The sequence below is a fragment of the Plodia interpunctella genome, chromosome 13 (genome assembly GCF_027563975.2).
Source record: "Plodia interpunctella isolate USDA-ARS_2022_Savannah chromosome 13, ilPloInte3.2, whole genome shotgun sequence".
NCBI lineage: Eukaryota > Metazoa > Arthropoda > Insecta > Lepidoptera > Pyralidae > Plodia > Plodia interpunctella.
In genome coordinates, this window is record NC_071306.1 from 9,228,027 (window position 1) to 9,249,288 (window position 21,262).

The 21,262-nt window shown below is 34.2% G+C and overlaps 2 protein-coding genes across 11 annotated transcripts in view; one reads left to right on the forward strand and one right to left on the reverse strand.

Annotated features, from left to right (window-relative positions):
- The window catches only part of LOC128674546 (uncharacterized), a 21,558-nt gene continuing 296 nt past the window's right edge, over positions 1 to 21,262 (reverse strand). The window contains exons 1-7 of one of the 7 annotated variants that reach the window (XM_053753157.2): positions 12,699 to 12,798; positions 4,492 to 4,690; positions 3,250 to 3,392; positions 2,536 to 2,659; positions 1,978 to 2,066; positions 1,503 to 1,686; positions 1 to 202 (exon numbers count right to left, since the gene is read on the reverse strand). In XM_053753157.2, the coding sequence (XP_053609132.1) occupies positions 143 to 202; positions 1,503 to 1,686; positions 1,978 to 2,066; positions 2,536 to 2,659; positions 3,250 to 3,380 (588 nt within the window). In that variant the 5' untranslated portion in view covers positions 3,381 to 3,392; positions 4,492 to 4,690; positions 12,699 to 12,798 and the 3' untranslated portion in view covers positions 1 to 142. Of the gene's footprint in view, positions 203 to 1,502; positions 1,687 to 1,977; positions 2,067 to 2,535; positions 2,660 to 3,249; positions 3,731 to 4,491; positions 5,038 to 12,698; positions 12,886 to 16,129; positions 16,350 to 17,252; positions 17,470 to 21,262 lie in introns of those variants that run through there. The other 6 variants (XM_053753159.1, XM_053753160.2, XM_053753156.2 and 3 more) reach the window with 6 other exon arrangements.
- Pfrx (6-phosphofructo-2-kinase) overlaps positions 5,935 to 21,262 on the forward strand; it is a 23,504-nt gene continuing 8,176 nt past the window's right edge. The window contains exon 1 of one of the 4 annotated variants that reach the window (XM_053753153.2): positions 5,935 to 6,257. In XM_053753153.2, coding sequence (XP_053609128.1) covers positions 6,089 to 6,257 — 169 coding nt within the window. In that variant the 5' untranslated portion in view covers positions 5,935 to 6,088. Of the gene's footprint in view, positions 6,258 to 17,918; positions 18,099 to 21,214; positions 21,234 to 21,262 lie in introns of those variants that run through there. The other 3 variants (XM_053753152.1, XM_053753154.2, XM_053753155.1) reach the window with 3 other exon arrangements.

A 21,262-nucleotide genomic window follows, 5' to 3' on the forward strand; every position in this document is an offset into this window, starting at 1 on the left:
TTATTTTTATTGTAAATGTTATGTGTAAGTGTAGGTACTACAAATGATAATTTATGTATTATTTTCGTAGGTGCAGTGCGTGCATACAAAAAAAGCAGATGATAATAAAATATTACACTTTTTTTATCTCACATTTTTTTTTCTATATTTTAGGTAGAAGGTAATTCACGGTGATGCTGCTATCGAGATCGGAGTCGATTGTCTGAAATACCAAATTTTCCAAAAATTTAAAACCACGTGTTGTTCATTATATGTTATCAAATATTTTATGACCACCTTTAAAAAAAACATCGTTTGTGCTATATAAACAGCTATGATTCAGGAATAATATAGTTTTTTTTTACTGGTGAATGGAATTCGCAACGCGGTTGAGTAAAGTATAAATTATTGTATAAATATTATGTAACTTCATTTTGTAAAATCTATGACAAAAATTTCGTATGCCTTATGGCGGGAAATAGAGAAGCTCATTCTAATGTATTATACCTATTATATAAACTGTGTTCACGAAATAAACTAATTGAATTGAGTAGATCCGATAGTATATCAATGATCTGAAAACTCCTGGATACTGGAGCTACTATTGGACGCCAACGACCGTGCCAAGTAGAAACGAAAAAGTAGTAAAGCTGTCTGTCTGTCTACTGTCCAGGCTGATCGTTTGTGGAATGCATTGCCGGCTGAAATTCGCAACGCCCAAACCTTGTCATCATTTAGGAAGCAAGTAAAGTCTCATTATATTAGTCTTCTTTAATCTATATTCATTGTTCTATAACAACAACCTTTACGCTTGTCTGTATGTTTATATATTTCTTCTATATCTTTTTATTTTAATATTTTCTTTTTTTGTCTAATTATTTAATACTGTTAAGTGCAGTAACCCTCTTAGTTTACTTGTGTCTCTTTCCATCCAAAGGTTGGCCGGAAGAAATTGCATTAGCGATAAGTCCGCCTTTGCACTCATTATGTCTGAATATCTTGTTGTAACTGTACTCCTTTTTGAATGGTGCAATAAAGAGTTTATCTATCTATCTATCTAAAGCTGACCCTGGGCTCTGACCATCAACGACTGGGAAGAAAATAACCGGGAATACACAGAATACGTAGTGCTATCAAGGCGCGATAGAAAAATATACATAATTTATATTTAAAAAATGGTTAACCCCTTCTGGCATAATAGGGACCAACACTATTTGAATGAGTTTCTTTCGGCATTTCTTCTCAGCAGTTCCGTCGGTCGTTCCGAAATGCTAGTAGTTTGTAGCTTTGGTAAATGGTAAATATCAAATTCAGAATATGACTTGAAAAAGTGCCTGTGAAGGCCTAATTTCTGAATAAATGATTTGATTTTAATATATATAGCGTAGCGACTATTGAGAAGTAATACATTCGATACTATTAGATATCAAGAATACCTATTGCTTCATTGTAAGCTATCGATAGTCCTATCGTATTTTGACTTTTGGCTAGCCAGTTGTCGATCGACCGACATCGCTACTTACCGACATGTCGATATCCCGTAGCGCGTCCTTCAACGCCAGAAGCCCAGGGTCCTCCGGAGTGAACACACGGCACTCTTCCTCGAAGAACCTCTCCATCTTCAGGGCCAGCTCTTCGTTGCGGCGATATGTCCGCTCGTACGGCTCCTCTGGTTGGTCTGTCACTTCGGTTGATGAGCTCTGAAAACTATAGAGCAGAGTAAGAATATATTTTTTATATATATAAAAGGAGTCTCCATGAAAATGGCTACAAACAATTCTTTCACTGATACCTGAGAAAAACATCAAAATTTGATACAAATATTTGAAAGAAAAGAATATCATATATCTTATCCTACTACCTAATAATATAAATGCGAAAGTTTGTGAGGATGTGTTTATGTATGTTTGTTAACTTTTATCCCGAAATTCCCACGGGAGCGAAGCCCCGGGCGAAGCTAGTTATTTTCATATAGCAAACAGATTAACGTTTACTAACCTTTGTAAAGACGCAAGGTAGTCGGGTGGAAAAGCGTCCATTGCTGCTTTCATGCCCGCCCAGGGGTCACTGAGACTGCGGTTCTTCAGCTGGCAACAGATGAGCAATCGATTTTAATTCCGTGTAATTTTGAAGTTCGCCGTGAACTGTACTGCATGAGACGTACCACGAAACATACAAACACGTCGACATGCTGTGTTTTATGATTCGTAGTAAAGTAGCACGCCCAGGCATCATTTTTAAACTTTTTTTAGATATCATCACAATATAGGTGTTCCTCAAAGCGTTTCGAGCGCTGCGGGCGCACTGTCATTACAATTTTTCAAATTTTAACAAAGACAAGAATTACGTTTTACTGTCTGTCTGTATAATAAAGTAATGTAAGTCAATTTTATGAATGTTCGATTTTGGAAATGACAGTAATCCATGGAATGAGTAGGTACTCCGTACAACCGTAATACGTACTAATTCCATGAAGTAATAATTTCCTCGACCTCAAGAAAATTGACGGACCGTAATGACAGCGATTAGTGCTGAAGGGAAATAACCTCTCACCACCTTCCTGTACCTGTAGTAATCAATCTCGGAATCCGTCAAGGCTCGGGACACAGCTATGCTGGAGTCTGTGCTGATAGTCCCGACATCCTCGTCTTCCAGGCTCCCGGATATGATGCTGTCGCTCCTGTGGTAAAAATTGTCATACATTTAATGTCCCCTATAGCTGATATAGCACTGAACTTTCTCTCCGCCAAGAAGCCCTAAATCAACATGACAACAGGCTGCCTGCCCTCCTTGAAAATGCTATTTCTGCGGATCAGCTGCCAAGGCTATGTGTCCCATTCGCCTCGAAAGTATTCCACGGATATGGAGTGGTAATATTCTAGGGCGGAATGATACACCACCCTGGCCTTAATAATGAATGGATAATAAAGTTAAAAACAATTTAATGGAAATAAGTTTATTCGTAGCATAAATATATACATTTAAAAAAAATGAACAAAATTATAATTTTACATAATTACTATTCTATAAAAGAGTATCACACAGCGTGTGCCATGACGAGGAGCCGTGACGCTGATAATATCAAACAAGATACATAGTAGGTACCTACTAGTACAAAATTACGAGATAACCCGTAAGCAAAAACACAGAATTAAATACATTCATGTGGTGTAGGTACGTCTATCTTGTTGAGAAGACTCTGGACGCATGATGTTTTCATTACTTACACCAAATTTTGGTTTTATGTCTAAATCCAGCAATGACCAGTACCTGACAGAAAGAGATTCGGGCTCCGTCCACACGTAAGGAGTGGCTGTGATGTCTTCAGGTAGCTCCAAGTGGTTCACCATCAAGTGCCGGTTAGGCGGAAGCGACGCAAGGAAGGTTTCAAACATGTTCATATTTTATAGCTTCTGAAATACATGTATTTCATGACTAGCAGATGTCTGCGAACTTTCCCTATAGTTTAGCTGTACCATCATAGGTCTACATCAGGTGTTCCAGATCTTCGATTTTTTTATATCTCAACAGAAAATGCTCATCAGGCTGAATAACTTTTTTTGAGGCGTCATTTCAATATTTCCTATAGTTTTGCTGTACTATCATTGTTCTCCATCAGGTGTTCCAGTTTTCAAAATAATTTATACCCTATATGTTGCCCAGGCTTAATAGCTATATAACAAAAAAGTTTCATTCAAATCCGTCCAGTAGTTCCGAAGATTAGCGTGTACATTAGCGTGAAAAAGACAAACTATTTTTTTTTTCAAATTCTTACTCTGTTGCTGTGACTCTATCGCCTAATTTTGTTTTTATGTTAATTTATTCAATGTACAGGATTTTTTTTCTACTGTTTAATTATATGTATTGATAATTTAATTAAGTAATCGTATGAATCTGAGTTGTATGATTACTTGAAATAAAAATTTATTTTAGTCTGTTAAATTATATACATAAACTCTCCTCAAGAATTACAATATCTATGTATCAAAATCCGTTGCGTAGTTTTAAAGATCACACAGAAAAAAATTGGTTCAAAAAAAAGCGACTATGTTTAAATTTAAAACATAGTCGCTTACCGCTGTAGTGATGATAGTTACTTCAAAAACATTTGCCCGCGTAAATGATATATAACTATTTATGTTTGAACAGGTACCTAGTTATAACTATCTTCTGTTAATGGTCCAATAAAGAGTTCATCTTTTATCTACACCAAACAAACTGCATAAACTCGGATACAAACACATGAAGATTGTCATGATAATACGTTCAGTTTTTGAGCTCATCGTGAACAGGCGTACAAGGCTGTGGTCATCAAAGAATTTTAATTTGCTCGTCCTTTCGCAGAAATTTCCATTGTGACGAAAGAAAACTCATTAAAATCTTTCCGATTGTCCAGTCAACATATTTCGTTACTTAGAAATTCTTGTGATTCCGCAACGTACTTTGAACTTAGTTTGAGTAATGGTTTCAGATCTTTTGTATTATTACACAAAAAAAAAAACAAGAAGTTACCTTTGGACCTCAGCAACTCTAAATCAGAAGCACTGAATCACCAACACACGGTAAGTCACGTCTGCTTGGGCTGAGCAAGGATGGGTCGTCGTTGTGAAACGAGTTTGGTCGATACGTGAGTCGCACCACGCAATGTGATTCTCCGAAATGGAAATCAGGATAATGAAATTATTGCGTAAAATTGTGCTAGTCTTCTCTCCTTTAATTTTTAAAAGGCTTTTACATAAATATTAGAAGTTTTTTTTACATATTTTAGACACATGCTTTTATTATTGTTAGAGAGATCATTACATTCAATGTGTGATAAAAACATATTCCGTCCGTGCAGTAAACCGTTGAGGAGTTCCCACGTCTGTAGCCGTTAATGCGTGCACCATCAGGTCATGCTTATCATAATAATGCATTGGTCATCCGAACTAAACGTGTGTACAAAATTTCAGCTCAATCGGTTCAAGTTATCTTTCCGAGACATAGGGACATTTTATATGTATTACATCGCTAACTAAAGATTTAGGGTATTTATTCCTTGAATGTTGGAAATAACCAACTTTCTAAATATTATTTTTCCTTTTTTAGAAAAAGGACGATTGGACTCATTAAAATGGTGACTGGTCATAAAATCAAATGTATGGTTTGACAGATAAGTAAATAGGTTAATATTTTGCACATATCAGTATGCATTTATATGTAGAGATGATGCTTTTCCAGATGATGGAATACCTTAACGCTAAAAGGTTTTGTAGTTCCATAAATATATTTCCTATAAAACCACATTTCATATTATAAATTAAACTTCACTGTGTATTTCGGGATGACATTTCTCATGATCTAAGAACATAAAGAAAAAATATTGTTTCGATATTTTATGATTAGCATATGCTGTTTGGATATTTTGTTTTATATGTAGAAATATCACAACACGACATTGTTATTACACTAAGTTAAAACGCATATAAAACTCGTCTCAATTTATCAAACAACATTTACGATGGCAACTTAGGGTCAATTTTTTTACTTAAATTATTTATATATATATATAAAGATATATATTATATATATATATTTTATATATATATAAAGAACAGTAGATTAAACTTACATAAAATTAAAACTAAAGTATAAGTTTAGTTTAAAATGTAAGTTTAGTTTAAAATGTATTATTGTCAAATAAATGACAACATTTATCTGCAGACAAAATGCACGATATGAAAAGAAATAAAATCAAAATTTTCAGTAAAGTGATCGTAGGCCGCAGTCGGACACAACTAAAATGTCCCTGATAAAGTTCACTTGTCTATTATAAACATCCCAATAACCCTGCTTTTACTGCTGTCGAGTAAAAATACTCTCCAATCTTTTATTTCTTTCGTCTAGCTAGGACAGGAATGCATCAGAAGCACGCGTGTTTAATACTCGTCATATCATGGCACAATGCCTAAAAACCGTCAGTCGCTCACCAGACGTCATACAGAACGCGCGATCAACACATTTGTACCGCGGCAAGTGATACGGAACGCTCTGTAAATAATTCTTTATTTCGATTCCATCAGCTGTTTCGTGTTTAGTTTGAACAGTGATGCGTTGATAGTACGCGTCGATGGATGTCGTAAACGGATCGCCGTCGCTTCGGCTGCGCGGCGTGAATTGTAACAGTGATAGCAAAAAACATGAGTTGAATTTGTGTCCTAGTGTGATGTCTCCGGAGACGCAAAGACTGCTGCCTCCGACCACGGAGACTATTATGACCAAGCCGTTTCCTATTAGAGGTTCGTACTAAACTAAATATATCCGTGTGACAGTGACGGCTATAGTCCAGTAAGAATGCAGTGCAAATGATAAAACAAAATATGCGTAGTTGGTCCTTCGAAACTTGTTTTGTTTTTCTATGACTGGAGGTTCACAGTTATTAGTGATAAATATTTTGGTAGTGTTTTTCTTTGTGGATTGTCTATTAATTAAAAGATATTCTACTGCAATAGTATTACTAACATTCTTTACGTATAGTCTACTACGTAGGACGTAAATGCTTGAAGAGGTTTATAATTATAAATTATTATAATTTCTAATGAATCCAAGAAGCAAAACCTCAAGGTCTTTACGACAATAACAATCGATAACTTCTATTGTTTAGAGTTGCTGAACTGTTATAAAAATATAACTAGAGGAAGATATATAATTTAATTTTAATAGTTCTCAACGCGAAAACGAGTTTTCTAGTTTTAAGAAGCAACAAAAAATATGACATTTGCTGTACATGTCACGTGGATTTTTTATTTTATGATGGTAATAATTATTTTGTTATAGTACAGGTAATAAAAAGGTAAAAACATGTTATTAACTATTTAATGATTAAGGTATCATATCATCTCAAAAAATGTTCCCAAACCAGAAAAATCTGCCATTTCCCAAATCGGTTTGGAAACCTGAATTTTCAATCAATTCGTATCGACAATCGGATTGGAAACAAAAAATCGTCTAGATCAGACTGCGCTCCTTTTTTAATTAGTTAGATCAGCTCACACATTTTCGTTTAGAAATTAACAAGCTCCCGATTGTGGGATCTAAAACACTGCTGTTGCCCGGGAGCTAAGTCACGATTTAAAAAAATTGTCCTGATTCGTTACGTGCATAATAACATTTCGACAATAGCTATATCGATATATACCTATTGTCGTATTTAAATATCCTTCAAGTTTTTGCCTTGATTCTTATTTGTTTGTAAATTTAATACTGACTGATATTTTTCTTTTTTCTAAAAAAAACAAGAAACAGTTAGGACGTACATTAAAAAAAAACTTAAAATGAATAAAGAGATGAAGCAAATAACTAGTATAAAATAGAAAATCCCCAATTTATAAATGCGAAAGTAATATAAATTTGTTTGTTACCTCTTCACGCAATTATCTACTGGACCGATTGTTACGCACACACCTACCTAGTACCTAATTTTTTATTCATGTGTATGTTCGTGCGTGTGTGTACAATTTAGGTACCCTCACATTCCTTACCCTAATAATATAAACTTACGAATACAAAAAAGTACAACAGCGTAATTAGAATAGTTTCGGTATTCCTGCCTCGCTTTTATCATTGGGGGTTATCAGTCACTGCTCAATATTGCTTTATCAATATCTCCAGTGGCCGTAGACATTTGGCCTGATAATTGACCTCAGTCATCATCATACGATTCCTAACTTGTCCATAAAAATAATTCTTCGTACCTTTGATATTGGGCTGTTTTGGTTACATACCTTATTATGTAGAGCTGTATTTATGTGATGTAATAATAAAATTTGTATGTAGCTAAAATAAATGTTAAAGAAAAATATATTGACAACGAGGCGATACATTACTCCGCTGGTTAAGTTTTCGCATCTGTTACCAAGCGTAATATATACTGAAGGACGCCCACTTTCCCCGTATTTTGGTCCCAATTTTAAAACCCTTTCAAGTGGCTATCCTCTTAAAATATTACGTTTTTATTTGAAGCTTCTGTCTTCTACGTGTAGAGAAACTACGTGTACATATAGTTATTTTTCAAAAAGTATATATATGAACTCATTTACTTATTCAGAAAAAGAATTAGTATTATCAAAACAAAAACAAATTCCTAATTACCACTCTGCTTAGTAAGAACGCCGTCAGATTAAGCTACTTCAGAAGAACGTTATTTTCCTGATCAAGATGCCTTAAGAGTAAAGAGCGGAATCTACTACCACAGTCATACCTATGTTTAAAAGTACTTACTTGGGTCAAGTTTGCCGCCCCTTAAAATCTATCGCCCTAGACTTTAACCTATTCAGTGCAGGTAAATCCACCATAGCAGCTGTGACAAGTGAACAAAATGATAGGGAATTAGACGCCCAGTGGGAGCTCGTAACGAAACCTATTGAATTACAATTCAATTACAGTAACATCGGATATACCTAAATGTACTTTGTATCTTGTATTTCCCTAGCTGACTCATATCCGCTGGTTTGATACCGTGGGAATTAAGATTTATATGCTAAATCAAAATCAAATCATTTATTCGGAAATTCGACATGTCTCAGGTACATTTTCACGTCATATTCTAAATTTATTTACCAAAACTATAAACTACTAGCAATAAGGAACGACCACTGCTGAGAAGAAATGCCGAAAGAAACTAATTTATATAGTGTTGGTCTCTATCCCTAAGGGATACACAGCCTGGGCAGTTGATAGACAACAATATCATTCCGAATCTACAAAGTTTTAAGGTTTTTTTATCCAGGGGAATCCCTGCTTCACAACTCCGAACGCAACGGAGACAAGCATAGATGAGAGTAGGTAAGCAAGCACATAAAGTACATGGTCAGAACGTATACGGTCTATACTTTGCGTTCGGAGTTGTGAAGCAGGGATTCCCCTGGATAAAAAAACCTTAATAATATATATATATATATATTTCTTTTTTTTTTCATCTCAGCACTCGATCATAATCATAATATGTTTCAGTATACCTTTTCTTCTCAGCAGTGGTCGTTCCGAAATGCTAGTAGGTAGTTTGTAGCTTTGGTAAATATAATTTCATTTAGAATATGACGTGAAAAAGTGCCTGTGAAGGCCTAATTGTTGATTTTACGGAAACGTGTTATTATTATTGTTATCAAGTGCTGATTAAAGGGAGTACACATTGTTATAAAGCCTATTTTGTGTCCCTATCCCTGCTATCACTGTTACTGGTCTTACCACTGGATCTTCTGTCTTCTTATTCGTATTTCCTCGTGGCTGAGGGAATCAGGGTCATTACGTGGAATGAAGCACACACAGAAACTTCCTTGGGACTATTAATGGAGTGGTTTGCCATTGCCTTCTCCATACCACACACAAGTTAATAATCAACATGTGTAATGAAGACTATTATATTAGGCAGATTGGTATAAATAAAAAACTCATGTTGCACGAATAGGATTCGAATCATCAGATCTGGGATCATCAGATCCATAAGCGGCCTTAACCATTACAAAACCACCACTTAAAATCCAGTTAAATAAGTAGTAAAAAGTAATTTTACGTGTCAAATTGCCTTATGAACTCAGCTATCACAGTTCATCACAGCAAAAAGTTTATTTATATTTGTTGATATGAAACCATTTACGTCAATAAGTTTATACGTTTTGCCCGTCATATCTATCAAGTTAATAAATAAAAAGTTATCAATATAGGTACTTGATTTACAGATTTATATTTTCAATTATTTAAAATTTCCATAGAAGCCCTTTAAGTGGATGCAGTACACTAGTACAGTCAACTAACAGCACATCAAGTTACCCCGCATGAACCTCTATGGCGCGGTGATGTGATAGAGGCGAGTTTGCAATGAATTTGGGTAGGTTGATGTGTTGTTGTCTGTACATTTTTCAAACGAGATCCGCCTTACATCGCTTTATTTTTCTCCGATCTGAGAGTAGTCCTGATTTTTATGGCTATTTTGTTTGGACTCTATTCCAATCCATAGGTCGTTGGTTCATATCCGGTTCGAAGAACCATGTAATAAGTGAAAGAAATTCTGTGACAATTAGGGAGGGGGAGAACAATTGACAGTTCAAACCATAGATAATAAGAAAAGGAAATTAAAAAGTTCCTTTTTCAAACACCAAAGTCGTCAAAGCCTAAGGTCTGCTTTCGATAGTTTTCCTGTCAGATTATTTGTGTGACTGTGTTGAACATAAAAAGATTATAAAACAACATTACCAGTGTCGTCACAATATATTAATAAGAAAAGAAAAGCAATGAAATTTTTCAATAAACTTCAGCACAATTTGCGTAGAATTTACGTAATTAGAATTTAAACCAAGTAAATGATCTGCATTATAATTTATGATCAACACTAATTGGCCAACGTAAATGTTTTTTTAAAGCCTATGACGTTTTATTGGCGCGAAAAACGTCGCGTAATGATACAATATTACGAATGATAGCTCTCTCTCTAGATATAACTCTCCATACGCTAAGTAAATAAGTCTATCCTAATAACTACTAAAATTTCAAATTCGGCATAATCTTATTTACGATTAATATTTCAATACCTATCAGTTTTGGCGCCCTCTTAAATCTGACGCCCTCGGCTTCAGACCACTAAGACTTCTGTAAATACGTTTATTTTACGTTTGATTTTAGTTACATGAATTTCGTGATTGTTACGAATTAGCGTTGCCTAAAATTAGTGTATTGTGATAATTTGTTTAGCAGAGACATAACATAGCTTCCACTATACTGCCCACTCGTGGGTATTTAATCTGTGGATAGTCGGATACGGCACAAACTTTTAATGCAAATCTTTCTTTCTTTTCAATTGTGCTAACACTGATGTCAGATTTTATTCAAGTCGCCTAAAGGCATCCGACATGACTGTCACGACTACCTACCGTGTCTAGTTGCTAGTACTTAGTCGTATACACACTATATTGAACTTAAACTATCAACCAGACTTAATCAGTGTGCAGGTTTCCTCACGACATTTTCCTACATTGGAATCAAGTGGTTGTCTATGAAAACTGAATACATAGGTAAGTCATATTGGTATATAAACTCACATGGTACGAGTAGGATTCGAGCTTGGAACCTTTCGGTCACATGCAGACCTAACCACTGGACCACTACCTCTACTTCGATAGCAAATCTACAAATGGTACACAATCGGATACTAAATATATTCTAGCCAGAATCGAGCCACTTCGATGGCTTCTTCAAAAGCCTGCTATCACGTGAGCCCGAGTACAGGTGATTTAGCATTCAAGCCGAGATGATCTGATGAACTATAGATTTTTGGGAGAAACCATCACATAAATAAATATATAAATATAATTAGTATAAATCATATTTAGCTTTAAATTCAAAGAGATGTCGTGCCCTCAACATCCTTGACCCATATTTTGCCGCTCTAAGCTTGAATTTATTGATTCCATCTCGTATGTTCCAAACCCATTCAATTTAACGCGAAAGCCAGGCTCTACACACTTTTTGCATGATGTACCTAGTTAACACTTCCCTAACTAGTTTTATCCTGCGGATTTCGCCCGCGTAAGTTTCTTTGCAAACGCGGAACAGACATAATTTTCATACAAAATTTCACCCCCCATTACAATTATTTGGGGGTTGAGTTTTGAAAAAAAGTAGCCTATGTTTGAACGCATTAACGATTATGCATACCAAATTTCATCAAATTCGGTCCAGCTGTTTAGCCGTGACAGCGGAAGAAACAGACTTTCGGATTTATTAATTAGCTTTGATTTCTATCCAAAATAATGTTAACTAGTGCGAAGAACTACTGCAAAGAATGTTTTTTATAATATATTTTTGATAATTATTACTTCGTTCGTAAGGAACTCGTAGAAATAATAAATTATCTGATAAATATATGTAGTAAATAAAATTATTGAAAGAATTATCTCGTTGATCATTTAAATATGTGTCAGCCATTTCCCTTGACAAAATAATTCGTCCGTCCGTTATCACAACTCTGTTATCTGTTGAGTTGTCAAGGTGTTTTTATTTTAATTATTTGACACGGCCGAATGATGTAAAGATACAAAAACATTCTTAAATCCAGTAGTACTTTTCAAAAATTTACGTTTCCAGCAATTCATTTTATTGATTTATGTACATTAATCAATTATTTCTGTTATATTAATAAAGTAACATAATAAGTAACACGTATTCTTGGTGTATGCAAAATTGTTTACTTGAATAGCTATGAAGAACTTGATGGGGTGAAATTGTAACACTGTTAAAATACTTGAAAACATATACATAATTATAATAAATTATTGAGCTTTACAATAGGGGAATACGACACTAAACAGGTCATATTCGTTGCATTTTATTTATTATTTTTTTAAGTTAACAATAGCTATACCTCTGTGACATTATTTACTTCTACAGCTAAATCACGGATCACGCGCGTGCTATGAGAATTTTGCGGTAGCGCTGTTATTTCCAATTATTTATAGGTCATTCAATTGTGATCACGTGAGCTATATATGTAGAAGCTATAGATATATCATAGACTAAGAGAGGTTAAGTTTTGGCTAAGTAGTTAATTACATGCAATCATAATATCGATATCACGACGTGACATTATTATTTTTTAAACTCGCTGTGATCTTGCTAGGCCCAGAACAAGGACTTCCAGATAAAATTATGTGAATAATATTGGCACTGAATAATGAAGGTTGACTTACGAGAAATAGGATATATATGTATACTCAGTCACCAGCCGTATGACCGCAGCAAGCATAAAAATAAAAAGCAAGAATACAGATTATACACGCTCTTCGAACTTTTTTTTTTCATTATTTATGGCCGAATTAAGTAAGCATTTTATCCACAGACTAGGAGTAAAATATAATGTTTGTCTTTTTAGTATAACTGCGCATGTCGTAAAATGTCACCATTATGTCACCTTGAGCGTTGATCTCCAATCACGGTTACTGTTTACTTGAACTGTTACATAAAGGTGGTTGATGGTTTTAAATAATAAATTCAAGAATTAATTTACGCATTTTATAGGCCTATATTTGAATGAAGTTTCCTTTTATCAGAAATATGCAGTTGGATATGACATATTTTTTTTAATTATATTTATTTCTCAAAGCTAGAGACTACTACCAATCGAAATTACCACTGCTGAGAAGAAATGCCCAAATGTAGAGAAGCAATTAGGTACTATGATACTTTTGAAACTACAAGATGAATACCTTACGTCAAAAAGGGCGCGAAATATTTATTCAGAATCGGCGCGTGTGACACCCCTGGTGTTGCAGGCTGCGGTGACCACTTACCATTAGGTGGCCCGCATGCCTGTTTACTTGATCGATGGTATAAAAAAAATTGTTGCCTTGTTTGTAGACACACGATAATAAAAAAATCTCAACTTCATTTTGAGTCCACTTGCTGTGACTTGTCCCAAAGATAATGCCCTTCAAATGTATTTATTTCCATTAATCATATTTCCTGGTCGTTGACCCCTTCACCTACAGACGCTACAGACAAATGTCAGACACAAGCCATAAAATTTGGTATTGACAGAACGAGACAAACATATTTTAACTACTGGAAACATTATGTAATCTGTGCTTTGGTTTCCATGGCAAATTCACGCGGTTAGAGCCGTGGGCAAACGCTAGAAATATAGCTAGCGGCCTCTGAAAATTACCTATTGTTGAAAACCGTAGATACGAAAGTCCATCTGGTACCTACCTAGGTTTTTGAGTTTATCGCGTTCATACAGCCCGACAGACGTGACAGAGGGACTTCTTTTCATAAAATGTTAGGATACACCGAAATTAGACTTAGCTTATGATATAAATAGGATATCGATTTGATATCTATAAAGAAATGAAATCAATGAACGATCTATTGAAAATACACAGTTATCAATCGTTCGGTGGGACCGATGCCAATAAGATAGGAATTGAACATGCTGATAACAAGATTACGGCGATAACACCGTGCCAACTGCTGATTAAATATCTTTATCAATATGTTGTCTATTGTAACAGAATATGAGGATGCCAGAACTGACAAAGTGGAGTGGAATATAGGTTTCTTGGACCTATATCATGCTAGCTCCACACTGTCGTCGAACAGTTTGCCAAACTTTGGCGGATTCGATATACATTGCTGGTATTTCACTGCGGTAAATAAAAGCTCTCATACAAATCACGCAATGATCACGCATTCGCGTCGCGGCATGTGTCCGAGTTCGGCGACAGGCGAGGCATCTTTCCGTCATTGCTAACACTGGTATCAGATTTTATTCAAGACACCTTTAAGCCATCTGTCATTACCTAGACGTACCTACCGACATCTAGTGGAAAGTAGCCGCATACAATGAACTTAAACTGGCCAAAAAGTGTGCAAGTGGTGGTCTATGAAAACTACTTACACATGAGTCAGATTGGTATACCCTCATGTAGCAACAGTAGGATTCGAACCTGGGACTTTTCGATCACACGCTTCAAACAGGCTAGTGTAGCCAAATGAGATTTCCGTAAAAACCGTCCAACCTGGCTAATCTCATACAAAATGGCAGATTGGGCCAGGCACGTGATGATGAGGGACTAAATATATGTATGTCAGCGCTTTGTCTCGTTTCTTCTCATATATTCCTAATATCAGTACATCTATTTCTTGTATCAGCAAAGTGTGAAAGATATGACAGTGTCTATAGCTTTCTCCGTCTAAAGGGTTAATAAAGCTAGAAAAAAATGAACTAAGATTCGGCTGTTTTTGGTTCATGATAAATCTGAGATCTTTTTTTCTTTCATTACATTTTATTCCTAAGTAACAAATAATAAAACGGACGGTTTTACCCATAATACAATGAAACATATGCTTATGTGTCAACGTTCTCCACAAAGTGTTGTTGAGCATATGCTCAAATTTTTATTGTTTATCTATATATGTATCAATTTTTTTTTGTTTATCTACATATGTCCAATTATATGGGTTTTTGTGGCCAACTGCCGATCTCTGATCATTTCGTAATAGATTTATTGTCTGACACAAAAAAAAACATAGTCGTTCCGAAATTCTAGTAGTTTATCGCTTGAGTATTATAAGAATAGGATAGATACTTTAAAATATGACGTCTTGAAATTTTAACTAGCATATCAATTTTTCATACAATTTTCACTCCCCATTGCAGTCTATCGAGGGTTGATTATGTTATAATAATATACCCAATCGGGTTAATTAACTGTAATAATCATAAATTAATAAAATAAGTATTAACGGTTAACCGTGAAAACGGAATTGATGGCCTTCCGTGCACTTTCATAACTAAGTTTTGTTAACTGGTTAAGAAAAACCCTTTTTTATTATTGTTTTCACAACTGGTTTTTAAACAAGAATACGAAGTGTTCATTCATAACTGACAATCACAAATAGTTAAGAAACGAATAAATGGGACTTACCTACTATTATTATAACTAGACCTTTTAGACTTGGGTACTGTTACTCACATCAACGTCCCTTTTTACGAAATCACACATGTTAAAATGAAAGGAAATAGGTATTTACACTTAAAAAATAATATTAACACGTACCTAATTCAATAACTTAAGATAGGTATTATTGTTTCCATTACGATAAATGCAAATCAAAGAGCATATAACAATAATTAGCTAGTTAATTATTCTGTAACCTTATCGACATCTGACACACAAACCTAAAAATACGCCACACAGTAATCGTGTGAATACCCAAACAAACAAACACTAATCTATATACGTAGATAAATAATTCTTATCCGTAGATACATACTGTGTAAGATTATTTATTTTTACCATAATATTATGACTTTAACTAGCTGCCTCCGCTCACGGCATTATGTTTTTCAAACAAAAAATCACCTCCAATCATTTTTTTTTTATAATAACTTAGCCTATGTTTAAAAATGTAAGGATACCTTTGCCCGTCCCGTATAAACCTACGCTCAGTGTAGTTATGTACTTAAAAATTAGTAGGTAGAGCTTTCTCTTACCTACAACGAGGAGCACTCTATATTTCACTTTTTACTCTTTAGTAAAAAGTGATATATAGAATGCACCTCGTTTAATATTACCAAGATATTAAAATTATTTACATCCGCATGTGTGTTTGTACTTACGATTAGATATATATTCTCCTAATATGTACGTAGGATGCAATTTATTCCGTATGATTGGACCACATTACGTTACTCTACGTCCGCACTCAATAAAACATTACCTACCTACATCCTTATATAAAAAATGTATCATTAGAATCAACGACCATAGAAAATAATATCATTTTTATTATACCTACCTATAAATGTATATCCAAGAAACCAGGCCAATCTGAAAAAGATCATTTTCCATCTTGACCGGGGTTCGTTTCTAAAGTCAAAATCTAATTTCTAAAATCGTTTTACTTGGTGTTACAATATTCAACTCGATTTGAGTAAATCAGCCAACATTATTGGATAAAAATTTAACATTCCAAAGGGCGGAGTGCGGGTTTGCATTTTTACTTGTCACCATCAAATCAATCCGAAGTGTGACGCAGTGAACCAATGACATTGCAGTGTGGTTGTCGTTGCGTCACAATGGCGTAATGTGATTGGTTCCTTGTGTCTCATTTCGAATCGATTCGATGGTGAGGAGTGAAATGGTAACCCGCACTTCCCCACAGTTTTTGTTACACCATTTTTATTACGACCTGCCCGAATATCGTCAGTCAATATGGCATTATTTATTGTCTGATTAATATAAATTGATACGTTGTCAATAGACAACAAGGTCGAAGTATTAATAAAACGCCTGTCAGAATATATCCGCAACCAATCGTCGTTAGTGGTTTTAATCACTAAAGTATTGCAGGTGAAGTAAAAATATAATTATTGAACGTATTCAGGGATGCAAAAAGTAGGAGCCAAATCCCTGGGAGTACTACAATTTACAGACTGGATGAGAAAGTTAGGCACGAAGACCCCTCGATTACTACGTCACTCTCAAATAAATATTTCAACCTAAACCATAATCTAATAAATAATATAATTTTACCTCTCAATGATTTTGATAAAATTTGGTACCGTACCGATATAGCTAAATATTCGACGTGAAAATAGTCTTCTTTTTCTCAATACTAAACTACATAGGGTCTGCAATAGTGCTTGGGAGTTTGTACTAATAAATTTTACTGCGGGCGGAGCCGCGTGCAAAAGGTAGTAGATATATCTAGTGATACGTTTGTACGTTTTTTATTTATACCTTCTACGTCTTGTTGAGTCCGATGAGACAATGTCAAGGATGTTCGGTCGGTGACGCTGACTAACTCCGAGCTATAATTAGTACCTCTCACCTACTCCGGTGTGTAATCGGCGTCCATTCACAATTATAAATTAAATATGTTAACTAGTAAACCACAATGTTTTTATATCTGTGTAGTAAACAGAGATCAATTTTGAAACTTATGACACAGATTGCAAACAATACAAGACGTGGAAAAGAGATAGACTGAGATTCATGGAAAGATAATAAGGAGGCTTTTGTCTACCCAGCAAGCGATGGAATAATAATATGCTATAGTTCTAGCTCTAAGAATTGCAGTACCCTGGGTTATAGCTATAACTTTTAAAAATTACATAGAAATTTGATTTTTTTTTTTTTATAATGTCATATTACATTGTTATTTATATACTACTAATCAGATCAGACGACACGAGGTTAAAGTAGGCACTACCTACTAATTCTATGGGTAAAATACAGACCCAGCCATCAAACGAAGGACATTTTTATCAAACAAGAGTACCGAACCGCAACATCAGCGCCTGACAACAAAATGAAAGTAAATATTTTTGTCTATGATTAACTTAGATGATTAAAGCTCGACAACTGTCATGTCATTTCTTCTCCATCTGACTTTGACAGTTCACATATATTACTCCGCTCGTTGCTCTTGGACGAGTGGCGATTGTAGTAATTTAATAAAAATAATTTAAATAATACAATTACATTATCAAACACGTTGACAAAAAGCCTATAACAAAAATATGGATACAGATGATAATCGTGCGGAGGGATGGAAGTATTTAAACAAGCAGTTTTTTGGCGACGGTAAGTTTAATGTGCAATTTTATTTGAATTTGCTAAATAAAAAGAATTCGCGTTGAATCGCGGTCACGAGGCCGTATAATCGTTAAATCGTCTCCTAATTCGTTGCTTCTGTTGCCAAGCTACTTAAAAAAATACATCCGCAAGCAATTTTCAAGTCTGTTATATTTCCGTAAAGATCGTGTCGGCTAGTTATCGGATTTATTGACGAAGATGTACTTGAATCTCGTGATTGTCTGAGTGATGTAACTGGATACGTATTCTGGAGTTCTAATTCCGTATTCTCCTAGAACAGACCATGTATTACGCAGTACTTTTATTCATTTTCTTCCCATTTGAAAATCCATAACTTGTTAATTAGCATTACAGCAGAGTTGAACATGGAAATATGACTCCACTGACTAGAGAAATATTCTTTAATTTAAATGAAATGGATGAATGATATGATACTACTTTATTGTGATTATTTGGACCAAAATATTCAAGAGATTCTGTGCTACTATAACTCTTTAAATATGTGCTTGTCATTTCAATAATAATGAACTCAATTAGAAAAAAAAAGAAAATGTCTATGAAATTCAGTAAATAAAGCATTGTGGTTTTACTTTAACCTATAACCAATATATGGTGATTTTAAAAGTGTTTATTCATTTATTCTACTAATATGCAAATACTTTTATGTAACAATTTTTTTTATAATGTCAAATTAAATAAATATTCATGATAATACTCCACATATCATTGAAACTGTAATGTTCATATGAATGTGAACTTTATTGAATATTCATAGAGATCAAAGTCTTATAAAACATAAATTAATCAAGTATAAACCCGGGATTAGAGGCCACTTTATGTTTTATGTTGCATGCTATAATACATGTCAATTATATAACTCTGTTGGATTATTAGTTTTATTCCAATCAATAGATAGATAGAGATATGCATAGAATTTTGTTTTCTTTTTCTTAGTTCTCATACCAATTCATTTTATTCATTGAGCTGATGGCCAGCAATATAATCTAACAAATAGAAAGCTTAATAAATACAAAGTACATATTAAAAGTTAACATATTAATAACTATTTAGATAAAAGAAAGGAAAATGATCTGGATTTTGTGTTATGTTTAAAAAAGCTGATACCCACTGCTCCACTCACTGGAAACTTGACATCTGGTCTTTGACTATATCTATACTAAATTTCATCAATATCAGTCCTGAAGTTTAGCCGTGATAGCAAGACAGAACAGACAGACTTTAGGCATGACTGAAAGGCAAACATACCTTCTCATTTATAATATTAAGTAGAGATGAACACCATAATACTTTTATAAGACAATCCATTACACATTTTAATATACAACACTTACCTAATGTAATGTCTCTGCCTTATCAAGTGAGTGGCAAGGTTAATCAAACGATGTGTATTTTGGCATCATATTTTCATAACCACCTAACATCCTCTGACGTGTGTTAATTCAGGCATAACAAAAGACAAGTGACATGCTCAAACTTTAAATGAAAATATAAACAAATTGTTATTACTACTAGATGATTCTAACATAATTGTTAATGTCCCAGATTATCCAAAAAATATATACATCCAAACAAGGATATCCTAAAAAAACATACACAATATAGCCATTAAACTATCTTCCACCTATACTTCCTTACTGGAAGCATTGTATAATCTGTATTCCATAGTACTAAAATACATATGAAAGTGTCTATGTAAAATAATAATATACCTAAATATAAACATTCATAAAATAAAATAAACACGCGACAACATCTAAAATAAATAATAAATCATATAAACTTGACGAAAATATATAATAGCCCTTCTCCCATTGCAGCGCCTGCCAGGGTCCTTCATTGTTACTATATTTATTGTAAACAAAGACCTGTATTACATTAAATGATTTGATTTGATTTGTATGTCCATTGCATTGAGGTTGAGATGATGTTTGGGGTAGATATACATAGTTGAATAGTGACATGCATAGTATATATGCTACTTTTTGGCCAGTGCGAGGCAGCGGGTTAGTTCTTAAACAAAGTATAACAATTTTATAATCAAAGGTAAACACTCTTCCCATCATCTGACTGTCTGTCTTATGCTTAGATCTTTAAACGCAACGAATTTTGGCGCTGTTTTTTTTAATATCCTAACTAATATTATCAATGCGAAAGTAAGTTTGTTTGTTACATCTTCACGCTTTATCTGCTTAACCAAAGTTTCAAGTACGGAAATTGACATAGGGTACTTTTCATCCAAGAAAAATACCTAACTGTACCCGTTGAAAATTCACGCGGGCGAAGCAGCTGACAAAAGCTAGTATGGAGTCATTGAAGGGGAAGGTTTGGCTATACATATAATCTATACTATTATTATAAAGAGGTAAGCGTTTGTGAGTTTATGAGTTTGTATGTTTGAGGTGAGTAATGTCCGAATCTACCAAACCGATTTCAAAAATTCTTTCACCAAGGACATTATCCAAGATTGCTATAGGCTATGTTTTACTTAAAAATTTCCACGGGAACGAAGCCCCGGGCAACATCTAGTTTATTCTTTATTATCTAGTTTATTCGTTTTTATTATCTAGTATATTACAGGCGTTAGTTAGACATAAATAGATGTTTAAATAAAAAGGCACGTCACTGTTTATTTTTTAAGTAAATACCTAAACAAATATTCTATAAATATTAATTTATCTGAGCTAAATGTTATCTTAAACTTAACTTTTTTTTCTCTACTCTTGACCTCTGTCTTAAGATATATCATTCACTCGGACACCAAGCAAATATGTTATATTTGTATAATATGTATTTATGTATGTATAAGTGATCACTATGTTTACTTGCAATGTTTTCTAATGACTCTGATAAGGCCCAATTATTATTATTGATAACAATTTTACGACAAGTGGAATTATTCCGACATTTAAAGTTAATTATAATTATGTAAATAACTTATTTATCGATATATGTTTATTATGGAAATCATATCGATTTTTTGCATTCTGATTGTTACTATTACATAAATAATATCATGACCACTTTAATGTGTACACTGTTGGGCACTTGGTCTTGTGGGGGCATCGGCAGTTCGGATTAGTGGGTGTTAATGACTGCAAACAGGTACAGTCGTGACCGGCTTAGTGTGCCTT